Source organism: Pelophylax lessonae, assembly GCF_965119305.1.
Source record: "Pelophylax lessonae genome assembly, chromosome: 6".
Taxonomy (NCBI): Eukaryota; Metazoa; Chordata; class Amphibia; order Anura; family Ranidae; genus Pelophylax; species Pelophylax lessonae.
Genome location: NC_138773.1, coordinates 6,975,739 through 6,997,121, shown reverse-complemented (window position 1 = coordinate 6,997,121; position 21,383 = coordinate 6,975,739). Strand labels below are relative to the sequence as shown.

At 40.5% G+C, this 21,383-nt stretch overlaps 2 protein-coding genes across 2 annotated transcripts; both read left to right on the top strand.

Moving 5' to 3' along the window:
- Nucleotides 1-2,857: 2,857 nt before the first annotated feature.
- On the top strand, nucleotides 2,858-3,790 carry LOC309557919 (olfactory receptor 8G17-like; the record flags this gene model as incomplete). Its single annotated transcript, XM_082260788.1, has 1 exon — nucleotides 2,858-3,790. One exon carries the CDS (start codon nucleotides 2,858-2,860, stop codon nucleotides 3,788-3,790), a length of 933 nt encoding a protein of 310 aa, XP_082116914.1.
- A 16,030-nt stretch (nucleotides 3,791-19,820) lies between these two features.
- LOC309558375 (olfactory receptor 5B12-like) lies at nucleotides 19,821-20,780 on the top strand (the record flags this gene model as incomplete). The annotated part of the gene is made up of 1 exon (XM_082261451.1): nucleotides 19,821-20,780. One exon carries the CDS (start codon nucleotides 19,821-19,823, stop codon nucleotides 20,778-20,780), a length of 960 nt encoding a protein of 319 aa, XP_082117577.1.
- Between the last annotated feature and the right edge of the window lie 603 nt (nucleotides 20,781-21,383).

The window sequence follows — 21,383 nt, the reverse complement described above, 5'->3', positions numbered from 1 at the left end:
CGGTTGTGTAAAAGTTGTCCACGTATAAATGGTACCCCTTCCCGAATAAGGGTGACACCAAGTCCCAAACTATCTTGCCACTGCTCCCTATGTAATCTGGGCAGTTGGGGGATCCACATTGTTATCTTTTCCTCATAAACACGAAAACTAACTGTATAGCCTGTGGCCCTGTCACACAGCTTATACAGCTTGACCCTGTATCTGGCACGCTTGCTGGGGAGAAACTGCTTGAAAGCAAGGTGGCCAGAAAACTTAATCAGGGATTCATCAATGCAGACAGCTTGTTGGGGTGTATACAAGGCTGCAAATCTTTGATTGAAATTATTTACAAGGGGCCGAATTTTGTGGAGCCGGTCATATTCAGGGACACCCCGAGGACGACGGAGTTCATTAACACTGAAGTGCATGAACCGCAGGATTTGCTTGTATCTCGTCCTGGCCATGGCGGCAGCGAACATGGACATATGATGAATTGGGTCAGTGGACCAATATGACCGCAACTCACTCTTTTTAGTAATGCCCATGTTGAGGGATAGGCACAGAAAGATCTTAAATTCAGAAATTTGGGTTTGCGGTGATAAATTGATCAGTATATAAATTGCTTTGGTCCACAATAGATCTGTACAGATCTTCCATGAAAAACAACTTGCAAAACTCAGGGGAAGTAAAATTGGCTGTTTCCACCTGAATTCTGGATTGGCCAGTAAAAGGGAAAAGTACAGGTGCTGCAGAATCTGTGGGTTGCCAATCAAGATTTGCCAGCGCATCAGGGAGAGCACTATGGGCTCTATGGCGCCTGTCTTTGAAATCTTGGTGGCTGCGGGACACTACTTGTGGTAGCCACCGCACCGGCTTGAACTGCACTTATGGGACTCTCCCCGTCACCAAGTGATACTGCAGTGCTGGTTTGACTATATCCAAAATGTACTAGGCTGCTGGTGCTTGCCAGTTCACCAGAAGGTTGAGCGGCACTAGTACTGGCTCTCTGCTCCATGCCAGAACCCTGCGATCTCTGCACCTCAGCAACAGAAGAATGGGGTCAGGTATGCCTGACCTTAGCAGGGACCTCTCCATCATCAGAGCTATCTGTCAGGGAGCCACTGCTCTGTACAGGTTCGTATACTGAGCCTGATTATGACAGTGAGGCTTCCACATCGCTCTCATCTGACATGGTCAGTATCCTGTAGGCCTCTTTACTAGTGTACCTCTGTTTGGACATTTTGGCCAATAAATTTACAGGTACCTAGTGTGACTCACAGGTAAAAAAGCACCTGGACGTCGAGAACTGTTTGAATCACTACAAAAAAAACTGCTATTACTAGTAGAGATCAGGCCTGACTCTGCTAATGCTGCAGTTTTGTGTGTTGTGTTTTGGAAGTGACAGTAATGTATTGATTACTGCACTTGCTTGGATGGGGTTAGGGGCTAAACGTAGGTGGTGGCAGGTGTCGTGGCTGATCCTGCTAATGCTGCGCTTTGAGAACCCTAAACTATGGGGGACGCTAGTATAGTTCTGATCAGATCAAAGATATTGATCCATTCAGACACTATACTAGTAATGGAGGTGTTTAGTGTGTGTGGAAATCAAAGGGTTAAATTATATTTCTAAAAATGTGGCGGGGATCTGATGCTGTATTAGATTGATGCTAACTAGCGTTAACGCTAACTAATGTCACCTGTGACACTAATATAGTGATCAGAAAAAAGATCTGTACACTATAAAAGTGACACTGTGACAGGGCAATGAAGTGGTTAACTGGGGGTGATCACGGGGTTAAATCTTTATGGGGGGGTGGTGGGTACCCTAAACCTATTTGGGACAGAAACGAATGGTAGTTAATACTAAATTAAGTCACAAGTCACACTATTACAGTAATCAGCAAAAAAGCTATATACTGTATATAGTGTGCACTGTGACAGGGAGTGAAAGGGTTAACTGGGGGGTGATCAGGGGGTTAAATGTGCATATGTGAGGTGGTGTTAGTGTAGTGATTGGTGTACTCACTGTTAGAAGCTCTCTCCTCTCAAGCTGGAAACGAAAAGGGCTCCACAAGGGGAGAGAGCAGCATTTCCTGTGCCTGTGTTTACAAAACACAGGTACAGGACGGTCTGGCATTGGTCAGAACCGATCACCAGGACCAGGCTAAAAATCATTACAGGGGTTCTGTACCAAATCAGACCATCGTAGGGATGGAGGGCGCGCTCCGCGTACCCAAGAGCCATGCTCGTGACCGATGTAGCCCTACGTTGCTTCATGCAGGAGGGGCTGCCTGTCGCAGTATATCTGCGGTGTGCGGTCGGGAAGAAGTTTAACATCACTGATAGTAACAAGGAACCGGTTCATGTTTTCTGTGCACAATTTCAGTCAACATTTGCTGATAGTAAATCATGTCTTCCTCTAAAGCGGATTGTCACCACATCTGAGCATCACAAAACCAAAAATGCAATTTAAAATATTGTTATTATTTAAACTAAACTTCCTCTGTCCAACCATATCTCCATGCTTTATTTTGGTGAGAAATCTATTTGAAAAACACCCCTGTAGCATATCTGGGCATTGCCATCTCGAGTAAGGGCGAATAATTATTGTAACATTTATTTCCTGGAAGGAAATAACAGAAGAAATGTAACAACAAAATGAAAACAAGTAAATAAGTATGTATTTACCAATGATAGCAGCACGAGGATTAAAAATAATCAATGTTAATTGGGAGAATGAAGTTCCACTTTAAATCAAATTATATCTTATTTGTAGGTTTTCCTTATTGTTCTCAAAAACAAGAAGAACATCACAATTCAGAAATTAAATCTTATTTCTGTAGTGTTTCCTGTTTTAAAAGTAAGTAAATATATTGGAATGGGAAATCAGACAATACTGAATGAACTATTTCTCTCTGGACTGTCTGACCTTCCGGCTCTTCAGCTCCCTCTCTTTCTCTTCTTCCTTCTCATCTACCTTCTGACATTAATCTGGAATTTTCTGACCATTGTCCTCATAATCACCAACTCTCACCTCCATGTTCCTATGTATTTCTTCCTTGGAAACCTGGCCAGTTTGGACATCTGCTCTTCCTCAGTCACCGTCCCACGAATGTTATTTGACCTTCACACCAAGATAAGCAAGATTACTATACCAGCTTGTATAACCCAAGTCTTTTTCTTTTTGTTCTTTGGCAGTTGTGAGATTTTCCTGTTGGCTGTCAGGTCCTATGATCGATATACCGCCATTTGTCAGCCATTACATTACACACATATCATGAGTTTGAAGGTGTGTGTACAGTTGGCGTCCATTGTGTGGTTTCTCGGCTTTATCTCTTCCTTAGTTCACACACTTTATGCCTTCAAATTAAAATTTTGTGGATCAGATATTATAGAAAGTTTCTTCTGTGATCTTCCAATATTGTTTCGGATCTCCTGCAGTGACATCTACATCAACATTCTGCTCGTTTTTCTCTTGGGTGGCTTCCTTTCAACTGGATCTCTAATATTGACCTTCCTGCCTTATGTCTATATAATCACAACCGTTCTTAAAATTCAGGCTAAGGGAAATAGGAGTAAAGTTTTCTCCACTTGTACCTCTCACCTGACAGTGGTGTTTATGAATTATGTTTCCCTTAGCTTTAACTATTTTGGCCCAAGTACTCGTCTTCATCTTCCTGGTGACAAAGTTGTTTCTGTCTTTTACACGGTAATTCTTCCTTTCCTCAATCCTCTCGTTTACAGTCTGAGGAACAAGGATTTCAGAATCGCATTTCAAAGTGTTTTTAGGAAGATCTTCCCACTGAAATAGAGTTATAGAATAATAGAAACTTAATTTTTTGACCTATGTTGGAAGCCCATGTTTACAGAGTTGGTAAGGTTGAATAAAGACATCAATCCATCCAGCTCAACCTGTGAGGGTGTGTGTATGCATTAATGTCACTACCACTTCCCATATCCCTGTATACTGTATTCTCCAAGATGCCCATCCAGTAGTATTTTTTTAATCCATTGAATAGCTGTCCCCTTTTAGACCAATGTCCCTGGAACAGGTATTTTTCATGGGAAGATTTCCTTCACTTCCTGTTTCAGTGAAATAGTTACCAGGATTCCTAGAGAAGATGCATCTAGGGACACATACAGCAATGAAATCCTAGCAAAATGCTGACTCTAAATGAGTATTCTAAAGATGGGGCTGATGCCTTCATAAATATGCACATTTGATGACACCATTACTGCAGAACATATCACAGACTCACTGTTTTTGCACAGCCTGGTCCTGGAGCCACATGGAGCCAACAGCTTCTCTTCATACTTCTATCCTGTTTGAAAGGTGGACTACCTTCATGGATTTATTACACTTCGCTCATGGTATAATTAAATACCGGCATGTGGATTTTACTGAGGATGGTGACAAATGTCATGTATATTTCAGACTTTTGTAACTATGGATGGAGTCACAATACTTTTACCTATTACTATATCTATTATAGAAAGTGCTTACTTATATATATCAATATAAATCTGCAATCCACATCCAATATTCACTGCAAAAGCAGCATCTGCGAATCATATCTCCTATATGTATATAAATTGTGGACAACACATTTTTCATCTATGTCAGCCTATCCATTTCTCCTATATATTTGACACACCCCTGCCTAAATTTACATGGCTGTCGGTCTGAGGAGGACTAAGTGAAGGGGAATATCAAACCTACACACTTATAAACAGCGCTATCTATGGAGGGACGCACAGATCTCTACAGGCTAGACAGTGGCACCTTGACTACCATTTGGTATTGGGATAATATTCCTTGGACCCATTGTCAGGCCCTATGCTGGTGAAGTGGGTCCTGGGTTCCTCCTGGTGCACGACAATGCCCAGCCTCATGTGGTAAGAGTATGCAGCCAGTTCCTGGAGGATGAAGGAATTGATACCATTGAATTGCCCCCATGCTTGCCTGACCTAAATCTAATAGAACACCTCTGGGACATTATGTTTCGGTCCATCCGACTCCGCCAGGTTGCACCTCAATTTTTTCAGGAGCTCAGTGATATCCTGGCCCAGATATAGGAGTAAAATACCCCAGGACCAGGCTCAGACTGGCCATAGGGCAGACTGGGCATATGCCCGGTGGGCCAATGCCTCTGTGGCGCGGGGGACTTTACAATTCATCATCACTGACTTAACTATCACTTGAAAGTCCACACACAGACACACTTGCCGACAGCCTCTCCGCAGCCGGCTCCCCAGGCGATTCCGCGGAGAGGGCCACATCTGGCCAGCTATATGCTCCCCAGTCACCCCTGCCCACTCCCAACTTAGGCACTGTCAGCCGAGCTGATGCTGAGCCCAGCTCTGCGGCCAATAAATCCAGCACAGGCCTCAGAGGGTGGTAACGAAGAGGTGAGAGGTCAGACTCACTCAGACTCAGCTAAGGAAAGGTGACCATGATGACTCTCTCTGGGGGTGGAGCAGAGCAGAGGGACCCCCTTCTGCTTGATATTGTGACATGAAGAAGCGGGGAACACTTGACTGTTGACCTCACTGCGGCCGGCTGCGTGGCCAATCAGCCTTCTGCTCAGGGGGGTGAGTAGAAGTCTGATTGGCTGCAGAGCCAGACAAGTCAACAGTCAAATGTTCCCGCTTCTTCACGTCGATATCAAGCAGAAGTGGGTCCACTCTAGATCGCTCGCTCCACCCAGAAGCGGGAACAGTCTTTCTTGAAGCCGGCCCCACGGCCAATCAATGTCCTTTGTAAAGCCCCGGGGGTGGAAAAAGGGGTCAGGTGACTCTGCAGAGGGGCCCGCCTTGTGTTTGATAAGAGTGAAGCGGGAACACTCTGCAGCCACACCGCACAGGAGCACACCCAACCAAGGCCAAGGTAAGTGGAGGACTGGAGTGACTTCTACTACTACTACCACTACTTGTTCAAATCAGGATTTCTTTTGCAAATAGGCTGGCCTGGCACTGGCAGCACATATTTTATTCAAATTAGGACTTATTCTGCAAATAGGCTGGCCTGGCACTGGCATCAGATCAGACAATTAACAAAACCAATCTCAGATCAGACACATGATCAAAAAATGAGGTAAAATAAAGATTTCTTCTGCAAATGGGCTGGAAGTGGCATCAGATCAGAAAATTAACAAAAAACAATCTCATCAGCTACATGACCAATTCAAATCAGGATTTCTGTTGCAAATAGGCTGGCAGTGGCATCAGATCAGATAATTAACAAAAACCAATCTCATTAGACACATGACTAATTAAAATCAGGATTTCCTTTTGCAAGTAGGCTGGCCTGGCACTGGCAGCAACAATTTTATTCAAATCAGGATTTCTTTTGCAAATAGGCTGGCCTGGCACTGGCAGGTATAGTACTAGACCATTACTATGCCTGCCAGTGGCAGGCCAGCCTATTTGCAAAAGGAAATCCTGATTTGAATTGGTCATGTGTCTGATGAGATTGGCTTTTGTTAATTGTCTGATCTGATGCCACTGCCAGCCTATTTGCAGAAGAAATCCTTATTTTTCCTCATTTTTTGATCATGTGTCTCATGTCATGAGATTGGTTTTGGTAATTGTCTGACTCTGATGCCAGCCTAGTTGCAAAATAAATACCTATTTTCACAAAATTTTTGATCATGTGACTCTCTTGAGATTGGTTTGGTAATTGTCTGGTGATGATGGTCTCTCTTTTACACACTGACTGCATGTAGCACAAGGGTAAAGTGATGGCATCAGACTGTGTGAGAGAGGGACAGGTGGGCCCTAAAGGTGTCCTACATTAAAGAGTATATATATATAGGATTTTTGTTGACACTGCACTTACCACCATTAGCAAGCCTGTATTAAATGTACCATCCGCAATGACAAAGACACACACACTATATATATATATATATATATGTGTGTGTGTGTTGTGTGTATACATATTTTATATATATATATATATATATATATATATTTGGTGTGTCTGTAATTACGGTGTACTGGTTGGGTAACTGAGTGCGGTGTTACACTTTACATGCAGGAAACCTTTTTGGGTGTGGTAACTGAGTGACTATGCCAGCCTATTTGCAGAAGAAATCCTTATTTTCACAAAATATGTGATCATGTGTCTCATGAGATTGGTTTTGGTAATTGTCTGATCAGATGCGAGCCTATTTGCAGAAGAAATCCTTATTTTTACAAAATTTTTGAACATGTGTCTGTCTGTATATGAGATTGGTTGGTAATTGTCTGATCTCTGTTTTACACACTAAGTGATGCATGCAGGCTGCAGCACAAGGGTAAGTGATGGCATGCATGTGAGTGAGGGACATTTCTTGGTGGGTCCTAAAGGTGTTCTACGTTTAAAGTATGTGTGTGTATATATATATATATATATATATATACATATATATATATGAGTTTTTTTTTAACACTGCACTAACCAAGGCTGTATTCAATGTACCACAATGACAAACACACACACACACTAAATATATATAGGTGTGTGTGTGTGTATACATATTTTATATATAGAAAGGCGTAGAAATTACAACAGTTTGTATATGTGCCTCCCACTTTTTAAGGGACCAAAAGTAATGGGACAATTGGCAGCAAATATGCAAGGCCAATACAATGGTTTCTCTTCCTGGCTGTTAACTGAATCACCAGGGCAAATTCACATTTGGTGTTATACACACATTCTGAATTTAGTTCTTGCAGATACAACAAAGGTGATAATTGAAAGTGCATCACTGTTCAGTTTGTTGAATGACATTGCTGTCTTTATTCAGGTTTCTTATCAGCGCATGAATACCTGGAAACAAGTTAGCCAGGACCATCATGGTTGAAGAATTTCAGTAATTGGGGAAACATACTGGTGGTCAAAAGATGTTGCTTTAGGAAAAGTATTTGGGGAATTTTCAAATCCTGATTCTGATTTGTTGCTTAGTCTACTGTACACTTTGAGCCGAATTGAAGAAAGCGTGTCATTGAAACGTGGTGAGTGTTAGAGCAAAATCCTATGCGGAATCCTTGCTCAAATATGAAACCATACTCACGCTTCAAATTTTTTTGAGAATATTTGGATTGACAACACCATTGTCCAAATATCTGCAAACAACTCAGATGGATATCTCAAAAGCTATGCAAATGGTACAGGGAACCTATGAAACACTTAAAACAATTACAAGAGATTTTGATTCCATACAAATGACTGCTGAATGTTGATAAGTTTGTTAAGTGGGCAAATGACAAGATGCAAGAAGAAGAAAGTTACCACCTAGAATTACAGACCACTCTGCCTCAAAAAAGAATAAAAAAAAGAAAGTGAATGCCAGATGAGACTGATGACGATGTAGCAGTTTGTGATGCTGTTTCAGCCTATAAAATAAGTGTGCACAATGTAATATTGGATACGGTCACACAGAGCATGAATCGCCGCTTTCTCGCTTGTGGGACTCTCTAAGCTGACTTAATTTGCTTAGAACCAAACAGCTTCTCTGATATAACAAAATCTGGACTTCAGGCACCAGCAGTGGAAGAACTCAGCAAACGATTACTTAGATTTGATGAGAGAGCAACATCAGAAAATTTGCATTGCCATTGTACAATGTATCGAAATGCACCAATCACTGGGAATTATCCCATAAAATGCTATCAAGGTGGTACCTCACACCATATAGACTATCAAAATTTTACTCGTCCTACTCTCCCTTGTGCTTGCGTGGCTGCGGTCAGGTTGGCAACCTCTATCACATCTTTTGGAGCTGTCAAAACCTAACCAGTTTTTGGAACCAGATCTTTAAATTGATCTCTTCGGTCACTAGAATACTGACTCCTCCAACTCCAGCTTTAGCTCTTCTTAATCTGGAAATAGACAAATTTCCTACTTTCCGTGTCATTGTTGCCCGCATCCTTTTAGCATCTAAACTCACACAATCACTAGGAACTGGAAATCAGATAGAGCATTGAATACCTCTGAAGTGATTGCTACAATTAATGTTACTTATGAATACGAACGGCAGCTAGCCACACATTTTGGCAGATAAGCTACCTTTTAGAAATTTTGGAACCCTTGGACTCCATGGACTAGGCCTTCAGCTACATAGAATGTATGTTAGACATTGGCTTGTTGATCCTTGCTTCATTTTAATGTTTCATTCTGTACAATACGCAATAACCATCATCCGTTCCATTGTGTTATGATGGTGGAGGGGGGGGGGGAGTACCGCGCTTCAGGGAGGTGATATAAATAAATATATGAATATTAGTAAAACCAATCCAAATAAATAATTAGATTACTGTGGTAGTGCTCAATTCAATTATAATATCTTCTACAAATTATAAGTGTATCTCTCCAATCAAATATTAAAATTTCCAAATATACAGTGGATCTTAATAAATCTATACATATAAAGTGCAACAGTGCTATTCAAAATGATGAAACAAATTATTAAATAAATAATATCTCTATTATTATAAAATAATTAAATGTATTCATATAGGTGACAATAAAGTGTTCAGTGCTCAATCTATTCACAGTATTCACAGGTGAGTGACCTTGTTACACAATATCAACATCCAGTGCTTCCAATCTTTATAAAGCGCTTAAAGTGTCCCAAATACAAAAAACACAAGCAGTGTCCTTCCTTTTCCGGGTATTGAACCTCCACCTTTCACCGTGTGGAACAGTGAAAGGCGCCATGAGATCCATCAAGAGGACATCCCTGGTCTAAACTATCACCTTATTTTGAGATTCGTGGGAACTCCGGAGGGCACTCACCCCGATCCATACAAAAGAGGCTGACCACCATCCCCTTATCGTAGACAGAGGAAGGAGAGGAGATGATTGATACATCCATGTAGTAAAGAGGCGCATTATCATAAAACTTGAGGTGAGCAGCTAGCGCGCCCTTAGGGGAAATTAGCGCGAAGAAGCACCCCATAGTTGCACACGGTGAAAGGTGGAGGTTCAATACCCGGAAAAGGAAGGACACTGCTTGTGTTTTTGTATTTGGGACACTTTAAGCACTTTATAAAGATTGGAAGCACTGGATGTTGATATTTTGTAACAAGATTACTCACCTGTGAATAGATTGAGCACTGAACACTTTATTGTCACCTATATGAATACATTTAATTATTTTATAATAATAGAGATATTATTTATTTCATATTTTTTTTTTTATCATTTTGAATAGCACTGTTGCACTTTATATGTATAGATTTATTAAGATCCACTGTATATTTGGAAATTTTAATATTTGATTGGAGAGATACACTTATAATTTGTAGAAGATATTATAATTGAATTGAGCACCACCACAGTAATCAAATTATTTATTTGGATTGGTTTTACTAATATTTATATATTTATTTAAAGCGGAGTTCCACCCTGGATTTTTTTTTTTAAATACCCCCGGGACAGTCAGGGCTAGTACATTCCACAATGGCTAGCCTCTGATCTGTCCCGGGTTGCACTTACCTGTTAGGACAAATACTTACCTTGAAAACGTCTTGTCCAGCGCTGCCATCTCAGATGTGGGCAGCTTGAAGCCAGCGAGATCCTCTTCGGCGTCTTCTTCCGCCTTCTTCGGTCCCACGATGCCCTGCGCCGGCCCCGCCGTCACTTCCGGGGCGCGCGCGTCATCCCTCCACAGCTTCTGGGCATGCCCAGAAGCTGTTTAGAAGGGGATGACGCACGCCCCGGAACTGACGTCGGGCCGGTGCAGGCGCAATGATTCCTGGGAGCGATGGCGTTCAGCTCCCAGGAATCATTGCAGAGCCAGGAAGTGACGACGGGCCGCAGCCGAGGAAGGAGGAAGAAGGAAGTAAGGTAAGTATATTTTCTTCGCTACGAGGTAAGTAAAAAAAAAATATGCGATTATCCATTTCTTTTTCAGGTGACCCGGAGCGAGAAGATGGAGGTAAGTATAAAATTAGGGTGGAACTCCACTTTAAATCACCTCCCTGAAGCGCGGTACTCCCCCCCCCCCCTCCACCATGTATATTTAACTGTATGGTCTACAGAACTGGTACACGCAGTATTAAGGGGACTTTCACGCACATATTCTCTAGACAGCGCGAGACTCACATCAACATACATTGTGTTATGATACTACATACTATGTATCTTTCTTCCTTTATGTTTTATACCTTGTTTAAAAAACTCAATAAAATGTTTTGAAAAAAAAAAAAATATTGGGAATAAAGTTTAATGATGAGTTATATGTGAGAGAAAGTTGGGAGGATGTTTGTGGTAAAATACATTAAAAGGTTAATTTCTGGTCCCTGCGGACCTTAACCATGGAGGGGAAGGCTCTAGTAATTAATCAGGTCCTTCTGCTGTTAATTCTGTATGTTTATTTTATTTTTCCAGCACCTGATCGAGTTTTGAAGAGAGTGATTCGAATGTGCTTTACCTTTTCGAAGATGGAAAAGCTGAGAAGAGTGAAAGTTATGAAAGGAAAAGCGAAGGGAGGGAATGGTGTGGTAAATGTGGAGTGCTTCTTGGTGATATAATAAGTAAGTATGTGCATTAAAATCAGTAAAAAGGAGAGCTTAGTGGGGTGTATGTTATGATATGCATGTTTAAGTGTGATGAGGAAATATAAACTATGTGAAATTGACTTGCAGAAGCCGGTATGTTTTGGAGCTCCATGGTTTTATGTAAGGATTGAAAGGTGTATAAGGAGTTATGGATTGCAGGAAGTAACAAAGGATGTATGGTGTGATAGTAAGAAGGTGATGGATGTGTTCAAATGGAGGGGGGGAGTTGGAGGTGGTAGCTGGATTGAATGAAGTGCAGAATAGGAAAGTGTGGAGGAATGTGTGTAATAAGGAGTTAATAAATAAGCAGAAGGATGTGGCTTGGATGGCTGTTCATAGGTGTTTGCTGACGTGTGAGTTTCAGAGGAGGAGGAGATTGGTGGATAGTGAGTTGTGTCCAATGGAAGGGTGTAGGAGAGTGGAGAAGGTGAATCATTTGTTTTGGGGGTGTTGATATGCTAATGGGGTATGGAAGAGTCTGGAAAGAATAATAAAATGTCTTACTGGTGTGGAAGGGATGTCCTTTGATATAATGGTGTTTTGACTATGTAATGTGGGGAAGAGTAAATGGAGAGTTTTGTGGCTGTTGGTTAATTGCATAAAAGAAAGTTTGTGGGACGTGAGGAATATTTAGTTTTTTAGGAAAGAAGAAGTGGCAGTGAGAGATTGCTTAGCTATGGTCCGTGGAAGGCTTTATGTGTATGCATACGGTGATATTAGGAAAATAGGTTTGGAAATTGCTAAAAAAAAATATGGAAATACATTATATGGTATATAATGTAATGTAAAGTCTTTGATTGATTTCATGAATACTTTATTTTTTTACTCCCTTTAAGTATGTAATCATGGTGAGGGGAAGTGCCAAAAGGACAGTTTTGGTGAAGGGTGGAGGAATTGTTTTGGAAATGTTTTGGTGGGTGGGGATGGGATGCTTATGCAAATATGGGGCTTTTATGTTACCTTAGTGTATTTTTGCTGTAAGCTTCTTATACGTTTGAGAAATGTTTAATTCTGTTTGGAGAAGTTATGTTATGTTGATTTTATCTTTTTGGAAATTATAAATGTAGCAATATTATCGCTCCTCTGCCTTTTGGCTAAGATCGAGTGTAGTATCTGTTCTTATCAGTTGGTATTGACCTTGAAGGTTAGAAACGCCAGGAACTAAAATGAACCAGAGCGCCCTGGACATAACTGGGGGGCCGGGTAGGTACTGTCAGAGAAAGCTGGAAGGGTCCATTGCCTCCTGAATTTGAATGGGATCCGCCCCTATCAGTTGGAAGGGCGCGAGAAAGCCAGTACATCCTCAGGTCGGTTAGTACTGCTCCTGGATATAATTGGTAAGGAATGGTGATGGTGGTGGGAGGGCCTTGCAAAAGGCTTGTCCCCATTTGAAGGCAGGCTCTCCCTAAACTGTCCACGTTCCAAGCCTCCTGGTAGGGGTGGGCTACGCTGGTCTGGCCGGAGGCCGGGACCAAAAGAAGCCAGTGGTGTATGTGCCCCTGGGGTGGCAGCCCAGGGGTGCCTTAATTCTCACTGGTGAGGGGCAGCTCGCCTTGAGTTTTTCGGCACATTGGTCACTGCACTGAGTGAGAGGCGGTCACTCTTCCGGGTTGGTGGACCTGATGCACGCCTGCTTACAAACTCTGCAGATATGCGCTGTTATTTTCTTCAAAAATTTAAGTTGTTTACTTATATGGATTAAAGAGTGCTTGATTGCATACAGAGAGCATTAGATCATTCTTTCTTTTCTCCTACACATATTGGTAACATTGTTTGAGGAGCTGACAGTGCATCAGAGGTGTAATCATTTACTACGCTTAAGGAAGAAAGTGTGAGGATGCTTTGATTTTGAGATGAAATGCTGGTTGTAGGGTCTCCTTGTTAAGGTGAGCGGCAGTGTGAACAGGTGGTGGGATTGCATGAGCACTCGTGGAGACAAGCACCTTATGGAATTGCCCTAGGACCACTTTACACTGGAGACTTTTATCTGTTTATATGGACACCTATTAACATTGGGACTCTGCATGATTATATGATTTATTAATTTTACCACTAGGATTGCGCTGCACTATTTTCTATTATGTATTCAGAAGGTGTTTTGGAGATATTGCCCTTGAGTGCTTAGCTACTGGTCCATTTATTAGTGGTGTGTACAAGAGTCCAGCGCTGAATATTTTTCTTTATTGATATTTCATATTTTGCCACAAGTTCTGGGAAAATTAATTTTTTTTTTTAAAAAACAAAGTTGTCACTAAATGATATATTGGTCACACATGCCATGGGTATATATGGAATGACACTCCAAAATACATTCTGCAGCTTCTCCTGAGTACAGGGATACCCCATGTGTGAGACTTTTTGGTTGTCTAGCTGTGTATGGGACCCCGAAAACCAATCACTGCCTTCAGAATTTCAAAGGGCATAAATTGTTGATTTCACTCCTCACTACCTATCACAGTTTCAGAGTCCCTGAAATGTCAAGATAGCACAACCCCCCCCCCCCCCAAATGACCCCTTTTTGAAAAGTAGACACCCCAAGCTATATGCTGAGAGGCATTTTGAGTCCATGGACTATTTCATATTTTGCCACAAGTTCTGGGAACATTGCAACAAATTTTTTTTTGTTTTAAACAAAGTTGTCAATTGAATGTTATATTGCTCACACATACCACAGATATATGTGAAATTAAACCCCAAAAATACATTCTGCTGCTTCTCCTGAGTATGTTGATACCACATGTATGAGACTTTTTGAGAGCCTAGCTGTGTACGGGACCCCGAAAACCAATCACCGCCTTCAGGCTTTCTAAGGGCGTAAATTGTTGATTTTATTCCTCACTAGGGATGATTGAACAGTTCGAGTCGACCAACGGTTTGACCCAAACATTGGCTGTTCGAAATTCGACCGAATTACAAACTTTTTGTGGTAAAAGTTCGGAATTTGGCCACCAAAATGCAATGGGACAGGAACTGGGCTTTAAAACCCCGTGATTGGACCAGAAACATCAGTAAAAGCCAATTGAGGGGGCAGGAGGATGCTAGGAATGTGATTGGAGTGACTAGGGGGTCCAGAGGCCATTCAGTAGTTTATACGCCCCCCAGTATATAACATAGCCCCACCAAATCTCTAGCACTGTAATAGAGAGGCTGTGGAATAGAGTGGAAGCAGTTCTGTTACTCCTGCTGCTCCAGTGTCATTTAGGAATTATTAGTGTGAGGAAAGGGATATGCAGTGTAGTTAGGGTACTATATACCACTATAGTTAGATTCAATAATCTAGTTTCTGTAGGGAAAGTGTTAAGTGTCAGGGTGACCGTAGTGTCGCTAAGGGTGAACTGACCCTGCTATGCCAGGGTGACTGAACTCTTCCATGTCAGGGTGACCACCAGAAAAAAAAGATAATTTTTCTTAGAATTTTTAGTAGCGCAGGGATGGGGTTCCGTTCCTTTCACACCTATATGTGTGTATGTGTGTATATATATATATATATATATGTGTGTGTGTATATATACCCCTATACAGAAGTTCAGATGTCATGCCTGCCTCCAAAGACGTCCACAAAAAAGCCCAATAAACGCCTGAAACAAAAACGCCCAGGTGTGAAAGGAGCTGAACCCCATCCCTGCGCTACTAAAAATTCTAAGAAAAATTATCTTTTTTTTTCTGGTTCTGGACATGCTACAGAGCTGAAACTTCACAGGTACACTTTTTAGACCCCCCCCCCCCCCCGACTCTAAATCCAAAGAAAGCTCTTTTTTTTTTTTCAATAATTTTTTCAATAATTTGCTCTCTATCAAAAACGACAATTTTTAAGAACTTTTTTTTGTGTGATTAATAGTCCCTGGGGCATGACCCAGAACCCTAGGCACTTTTTATGGGCATTTATTGGGTTTTAGGGCTTCAAAATTGTGTTTTTTTATTCCATATATATATATATATATATATATACATATATATATATATATATATATATATATATATATATATATATATATATATACACACACACATATATTATATATATATATATATATATATATATATATATATATATATATATATATATATATATATATATATATATATATACCCCTATACAGAAGTTCAGATGTTCAGATGTCATGCCTGCCTCCAAAGACACACAAAAAATGCCCAATAAACGCCTGAAACAAAAACGCCCAGGTGTGAAAGGAGTGGAACCCCATCCCTGCGCTAATTGGCTCTCTATCAAAAACGACAATTTTTAAGAACTTTTTTTTGCCTGATTCATAGTCCCTGGGGCATGACCCAGAACCCTAGGCACTTTTTAGGGGCATTTATTGGGTTTTAGGGCTTCAAAATGGTGTTTTTTGATTACCGAAGTTCGGGTCCCTTTGATTTCAATGGGGTTCTGGAATCCAAACTGAACTTTTGGGAAATTCGGGTGTTCTGGCCGAACCAAATTTTTCAAAAGTTCGATCATCCCTATTCCTCACTACCTATCACAGTTTCGGAGGCCCTTTAATGTCAAGATAGCACAACCCCCCTCCCCACAAATGACCCTGTTTTGGAAAGTAGACACTTCAAGCTATTTGCTGAAAGGCATGGTGAGTCCATGGAATATTTTATATTTTGCCACAAGATTCAGGGATTATGATTTTTTTTTTTTTTTTACACAAAGTTGTCACTTAAATCATATATTGCTCACAAATGCCATGGGTATATGTGTAATGACACCCCAAAATACATTCTGCTGCTTCTCCTGAGTACAGGGATACCACATGTGTGAGACTTTTTGGGAGCCTAGCTGTGTACGGGACCCCGAAATCCAATCCCCGTCTTCAGGTTTTCTAAGGGCATAAAATGTTGATTTCACTTCTCACTACCTATCACAGTTTCAGAGGCCCTGAAATGCCAAGATAGCACAACACCCCCCCCCCCCCCATTACCCCGTTTTGAAAAGTAGACACTCCAAGCCTTTACTGAGAGGCATGTTGAGTTCATGGAATATTTTATATTTTGCCACAAGTTTCGGGAATATGACATGTTTTTTGTTTTTTTTACACAAAGTTGTCACTTAAATTATATATTGCTCACACATGCCATGGGTATATGTGGAATGACACCCCAAAATACATTCCGCTGCTTCTACTGAGTATGGGGATACCCCATGTGTGAGAATTTTTGGCAGTCTAGCCACGTACAGGACCCCGAAAACCAATCACTGCCTTCAGGCTTTCTAAGGGTGTTAATTGTTGATTTAACTCCTCACTACCTATTACAGTTTCGGAGGCGATGAAATGCCAAGACAGCACACAACCCCCCCAAATGTTCCCTTTTCAGAAAGTAGACACCCCAAGGTATTTGCTAAGAGGCATGGTGAGTATTTTTCAGCTTTCATTTGTTTTGGAAAATTAGGAAAGTAAAGGAACATTTTTTTTTGTTTTTCTCTTTTTTCAATTTTCAAAACTTTGTGAAAAAAAGGGAAATCTGCAAAATACTCAAAGGGCCTCTCAGAAAATAGCTTAGGGTGTCTACTTTCTGAAAAGGGGGCATTGGGGGGGGTTGTAAAGTCTTGGGATTTCATGGCCTCTGAGACATGGACACTGCAAAGCCCCCCTCAAAAACCTGATTGGTTCTTCTAATAATGAATATTTAAGTCAAGTACAAAGAGGAAATGAGTCAGACTTTACTGATACAGATGAGACTACACTCATATAAACATACAATATAAAAGTGGTGCGCAATAAATATCTGTAAAATGCTAAGTAATCACAAAAAATATATAAATATCTGGTGTATAAAGATGAATAAAAAGTGATCATATATACATATAATCAAATGAGTAAATGATCAAATATTAAATTTGTGCAAAATTAGATACAGTAATTCATCAATCAAAATCAATCAGAATATATATAAAATATAAATATTTATAAAATATCGATGAATACGTTAATATAACAGTCTTTGTGAAAAGTGCAAGCAGCCAAAATCTTCAATAAGTGCTCAAGCCACTTGAGTGTGGCTGGTGCTTCCCAAAATAAGTGAGTGACCAGAGTGTCACAGATCGATATTAACCGTGCACCCCCTTGTGAGTGGGTGCTCACCTCAGATAAACTTCAATCAGGCTTAAATGCAGGGGATCTTTAGGGATAACCCATCCAGGTGGTTTCACTTCAGGAGCTTAAAACAGGCCAACAAAGCTCAATATCCAGCGTGACCTTTAGGTGCCTCAGCGTTGTCCATTATCTACGTCTTCTCGTGCAAAGACAGGCGACAACGCCGGCTAGACACAGCTGAGCACCACTACCAGGGAGCATGGTGCGGGCACACCAAACCCTGCCAAAAACAAGGATGTCCTTGTTTTATTTTATTTATATTTTTTTTTACTAGTAATGGCGGTGATCAGCCACTTTTAGTGGGACTATGATAATGTGTCGTAGAAATCGGACACTAACTGACACTTTTGACACTTTGCGGGAACCAGTGACACTAATACAGTGATCAGTGCTAAAAATATGCACTGTCACTGTACTAATGACACTGGCTGGGAAGGGTTTACAATTAGGGGGATCAAAGGGTTAATTGTGGGCCTAGCCAGTGATTCAGTATAGTGGGGGAGGTGCTTTGACAAGTGGTACGCGTGAATCGGGGTTCCTGCTTTGCAGGGACACAGGATCCATGCCTTCTGTACTGACAGAACAGCGATCTGCCTTGTTTACATAGGAAGACCGCCGTTCTGCCTGTATACCGAAGCATCAGCGGGTGCCGGCAGACATCAAGTCCACCGTACCCACCGATCAGCTCTCTTTGTGTGTCTCACAGCCGGAGGGGGCCGCCACCGGCACGGCGCATGCCCCAAGTGTCAGATCACCTACTAGTTACGTGACCTGGTGCAGAGCGGCCGCCCGGCCGCATTATATGTATGGTGGGCGGTCTAAAAGTGGTTAATAGGAAAAATTTATTAAAATGGATTAGGCAAAACAAGTTGTGACTTTTGCATCTTCCCAGGGTTCAAAATTTAGAAATCTATAAATGAAGATTTGAAGAAGATGTACTACTTGTTCATTACACTGAAAATTCTTATAAAGAAATATTAAAATAAAAAAAAAATTAAAGAAGAATTTATCAGTAAAATAAAATAAAACATAAAAGGTAATACAAAACACACACACTGTGTATATATATATACTGTATATATATATATATATATATATATATATATATATATATATATATATATATATATATATATATATATAGTATATATATGTATATACATATATACAAATATATATATATATATTTCTTCTTTTCCTTATAAGGTCCCATGTGAGTTCTATTGCTGGATTAGATAATTAAGGTGATGCTTCGTTTTCTGTAGTGATTCATTTTCCTGATGATGTGTTTTAAATTAATCTCAGAGGAATACAGAGCCGATCCCCCTCCCCCCCTGTGTGCTCCAGAGATGTCAGGGGAAATTTCTGTGTTATAAATATACGGATGTGTGGCAGGTACAACTGTATTGAGACCAGAAATGTCACACAGATTTCCTTTTATATTAATGTAACTCTTTTCAGCAACATTTCTTCCATCTGCAAGGAAACTGATCCATTTATCTCTGATAAGTATTTTTGAATCCTGAAATTTTAAAGGAGAATAAACATTTATGCAGATTTTCATGATCTGCATTTCACATGAATTTCTTACTTTCTTTTATTTATTATTTATATTTTATTTTTTTTACCATGTTATTAGTTCAGGTTCCAGACATAATTATCACAGAAATATCAACTCAGCCTAACTGATATTTTTTTTTTTTTCATACTTTTAGACTGATTTTTGTAAAAAAAAAATGTCACATATAGACTCAATCATTTTTTTTTTTCAGTTGTCACCATCATACTTCTATTTGGAGGCCAAAGTAGCGCTTAGAGTTTATTGTGGGAATGTTTCACTTTCTGCCAATTACTGAGGATTTCTGAACTGTGTATAAAGAAGGAGAAATTGTATCCATCTTCCAGAGAAAATATTTGTCATTTAATTGGAGCATTGCAATACATTTTTGGCATCTCAGTTCCTTCAACCAAAATGTAAGATTTTAGGTGGAGAATTGAAGAATTGTTCTTGGTAATAAGAGTCTGGCTCGTGTTTCTTGCAATAGCGTACAATTTACAGTTGCCAATTTTTTAAAGAGTTTAGATTTTATTTTGTGATCTGTGATAGGATAATTTATTCCATGAACTGCAGCAAAAAATAATCATTTGTTATTATTTTCTAATTTACCCCAATATTTGGGTAACATTGTTGCAATGTTGAATCGGACAATTCTGAATGAATTCTTTCTCTCTGGACTGTCTGACCTTCCGGATCTTCAGCTCCCTCTCTTTCTCTTCTTCCTTCTCATCTACCTTCTAACATTAATCTGGAATTTGCTGATCATTGTCCTCATAGTCACCGACTCTCACCTCCATGTTCCTATGTATTTCTTCCTTGGGAACCTGGCTGGTTTGGACCTTTGTTGTTCCTCAGTCACCGTCCCACGATTGTTATTTGACCTTCACACCAAGACAATAAAGATTACCATACCAGCTTGTCTAACCCAAGTCTTCTTCTTGATATTCTTTGGCATCTCCAATTCTTTTCTGTTGGCTGTCATGTCCTATGATCGATATACCGCCATTTGTCAGCCATTACGTTACACACAAATCATGAGATGGAAAGTCTGTGTACAGTTGGTGTCCATTGCATGGTGTCTTGGTTTAACCAGTGCTTTAATTCATACACTTTGTGCCATAAAATTAACATTCTGTTGGTCAGACATTATAGAAAGTTTCTTCTGTGATCTTCCCGAGTTGCTTCAAATCTCCTGTAGTGACACCTTCATTAACATTATGCTTGTCTTTTTCATAGTTAGCATCTTTGGAGGCGGGTCTCTAATACTGACAGCCCTGTCCTATGTCTCTATATTTAAAACTGTCCATAAAATGCAAATTAAGGGCAACATGAAAAAGGTTTTCTCCACATGTATCTCCCATCTGACAGTGGTCTCCTTATTTTATGGCTCAGGTTTTTTTAAATATTTTCAGTCCAGCGCTAGTCATCATTTACCTGGTGACAAAGTGGTGCCAGTCTTTTACACGGTCATCGTTCCTCTCCTCAATCCTTTGATTTACAGTCTGAGGAACCAGGATTTCATAGCAGGGTTCAAAAATGTTATAAGAAAGACCTTCCATATACAGAATTATTCTGAAATAAATCTTCATTCTTAGATACTGGTAGTGCTTTTTTATGGGTTATATTGAAAACTACAGAAATACTACTGTAATATAGACACTGGCAGGGAAGGGGTTAACTTTATTGGTGATCAAGGGGTTATATGTATGCCTCATGCTTACTGATGTGTGTGGGGGGAGGGGGTTGTGTGACAGAGCACAGATCACAGGCTCAGATATGCTGAATCCTGTAATCTGTGACTGTCTGTCACATGGGAGATCCGCCTGCTTTGGTTACACAAGCGAAAGGATTTCCTAACTTCCCCCCACGATCGGGGAAGAGTGGCGGTGATGACCGCCGCTCCTCCCCTGACCCGCCGCTGAGAGGGGTCGGGATCCAGCGACGTAGGTCTACGTCGCTGGAAGATAACGAGCCACTTTGCCGCAGTACCCTCAACGTGAGCGGTCGGCAAGTGGTTAAAGTAACCAGAGAATTGTAAAAAAAAAAAAGCTTTCTAGACAGTGCCAACATCCTAATTATATCAAGAACAAAATTACCTCACGTGGATAATCACTGTGAGTAGAAGGTGGACTTTTAAGGCACACCATGAGACATGCACTAAATCATTTCTATAATATTTAAATTTATTTATCATCAAT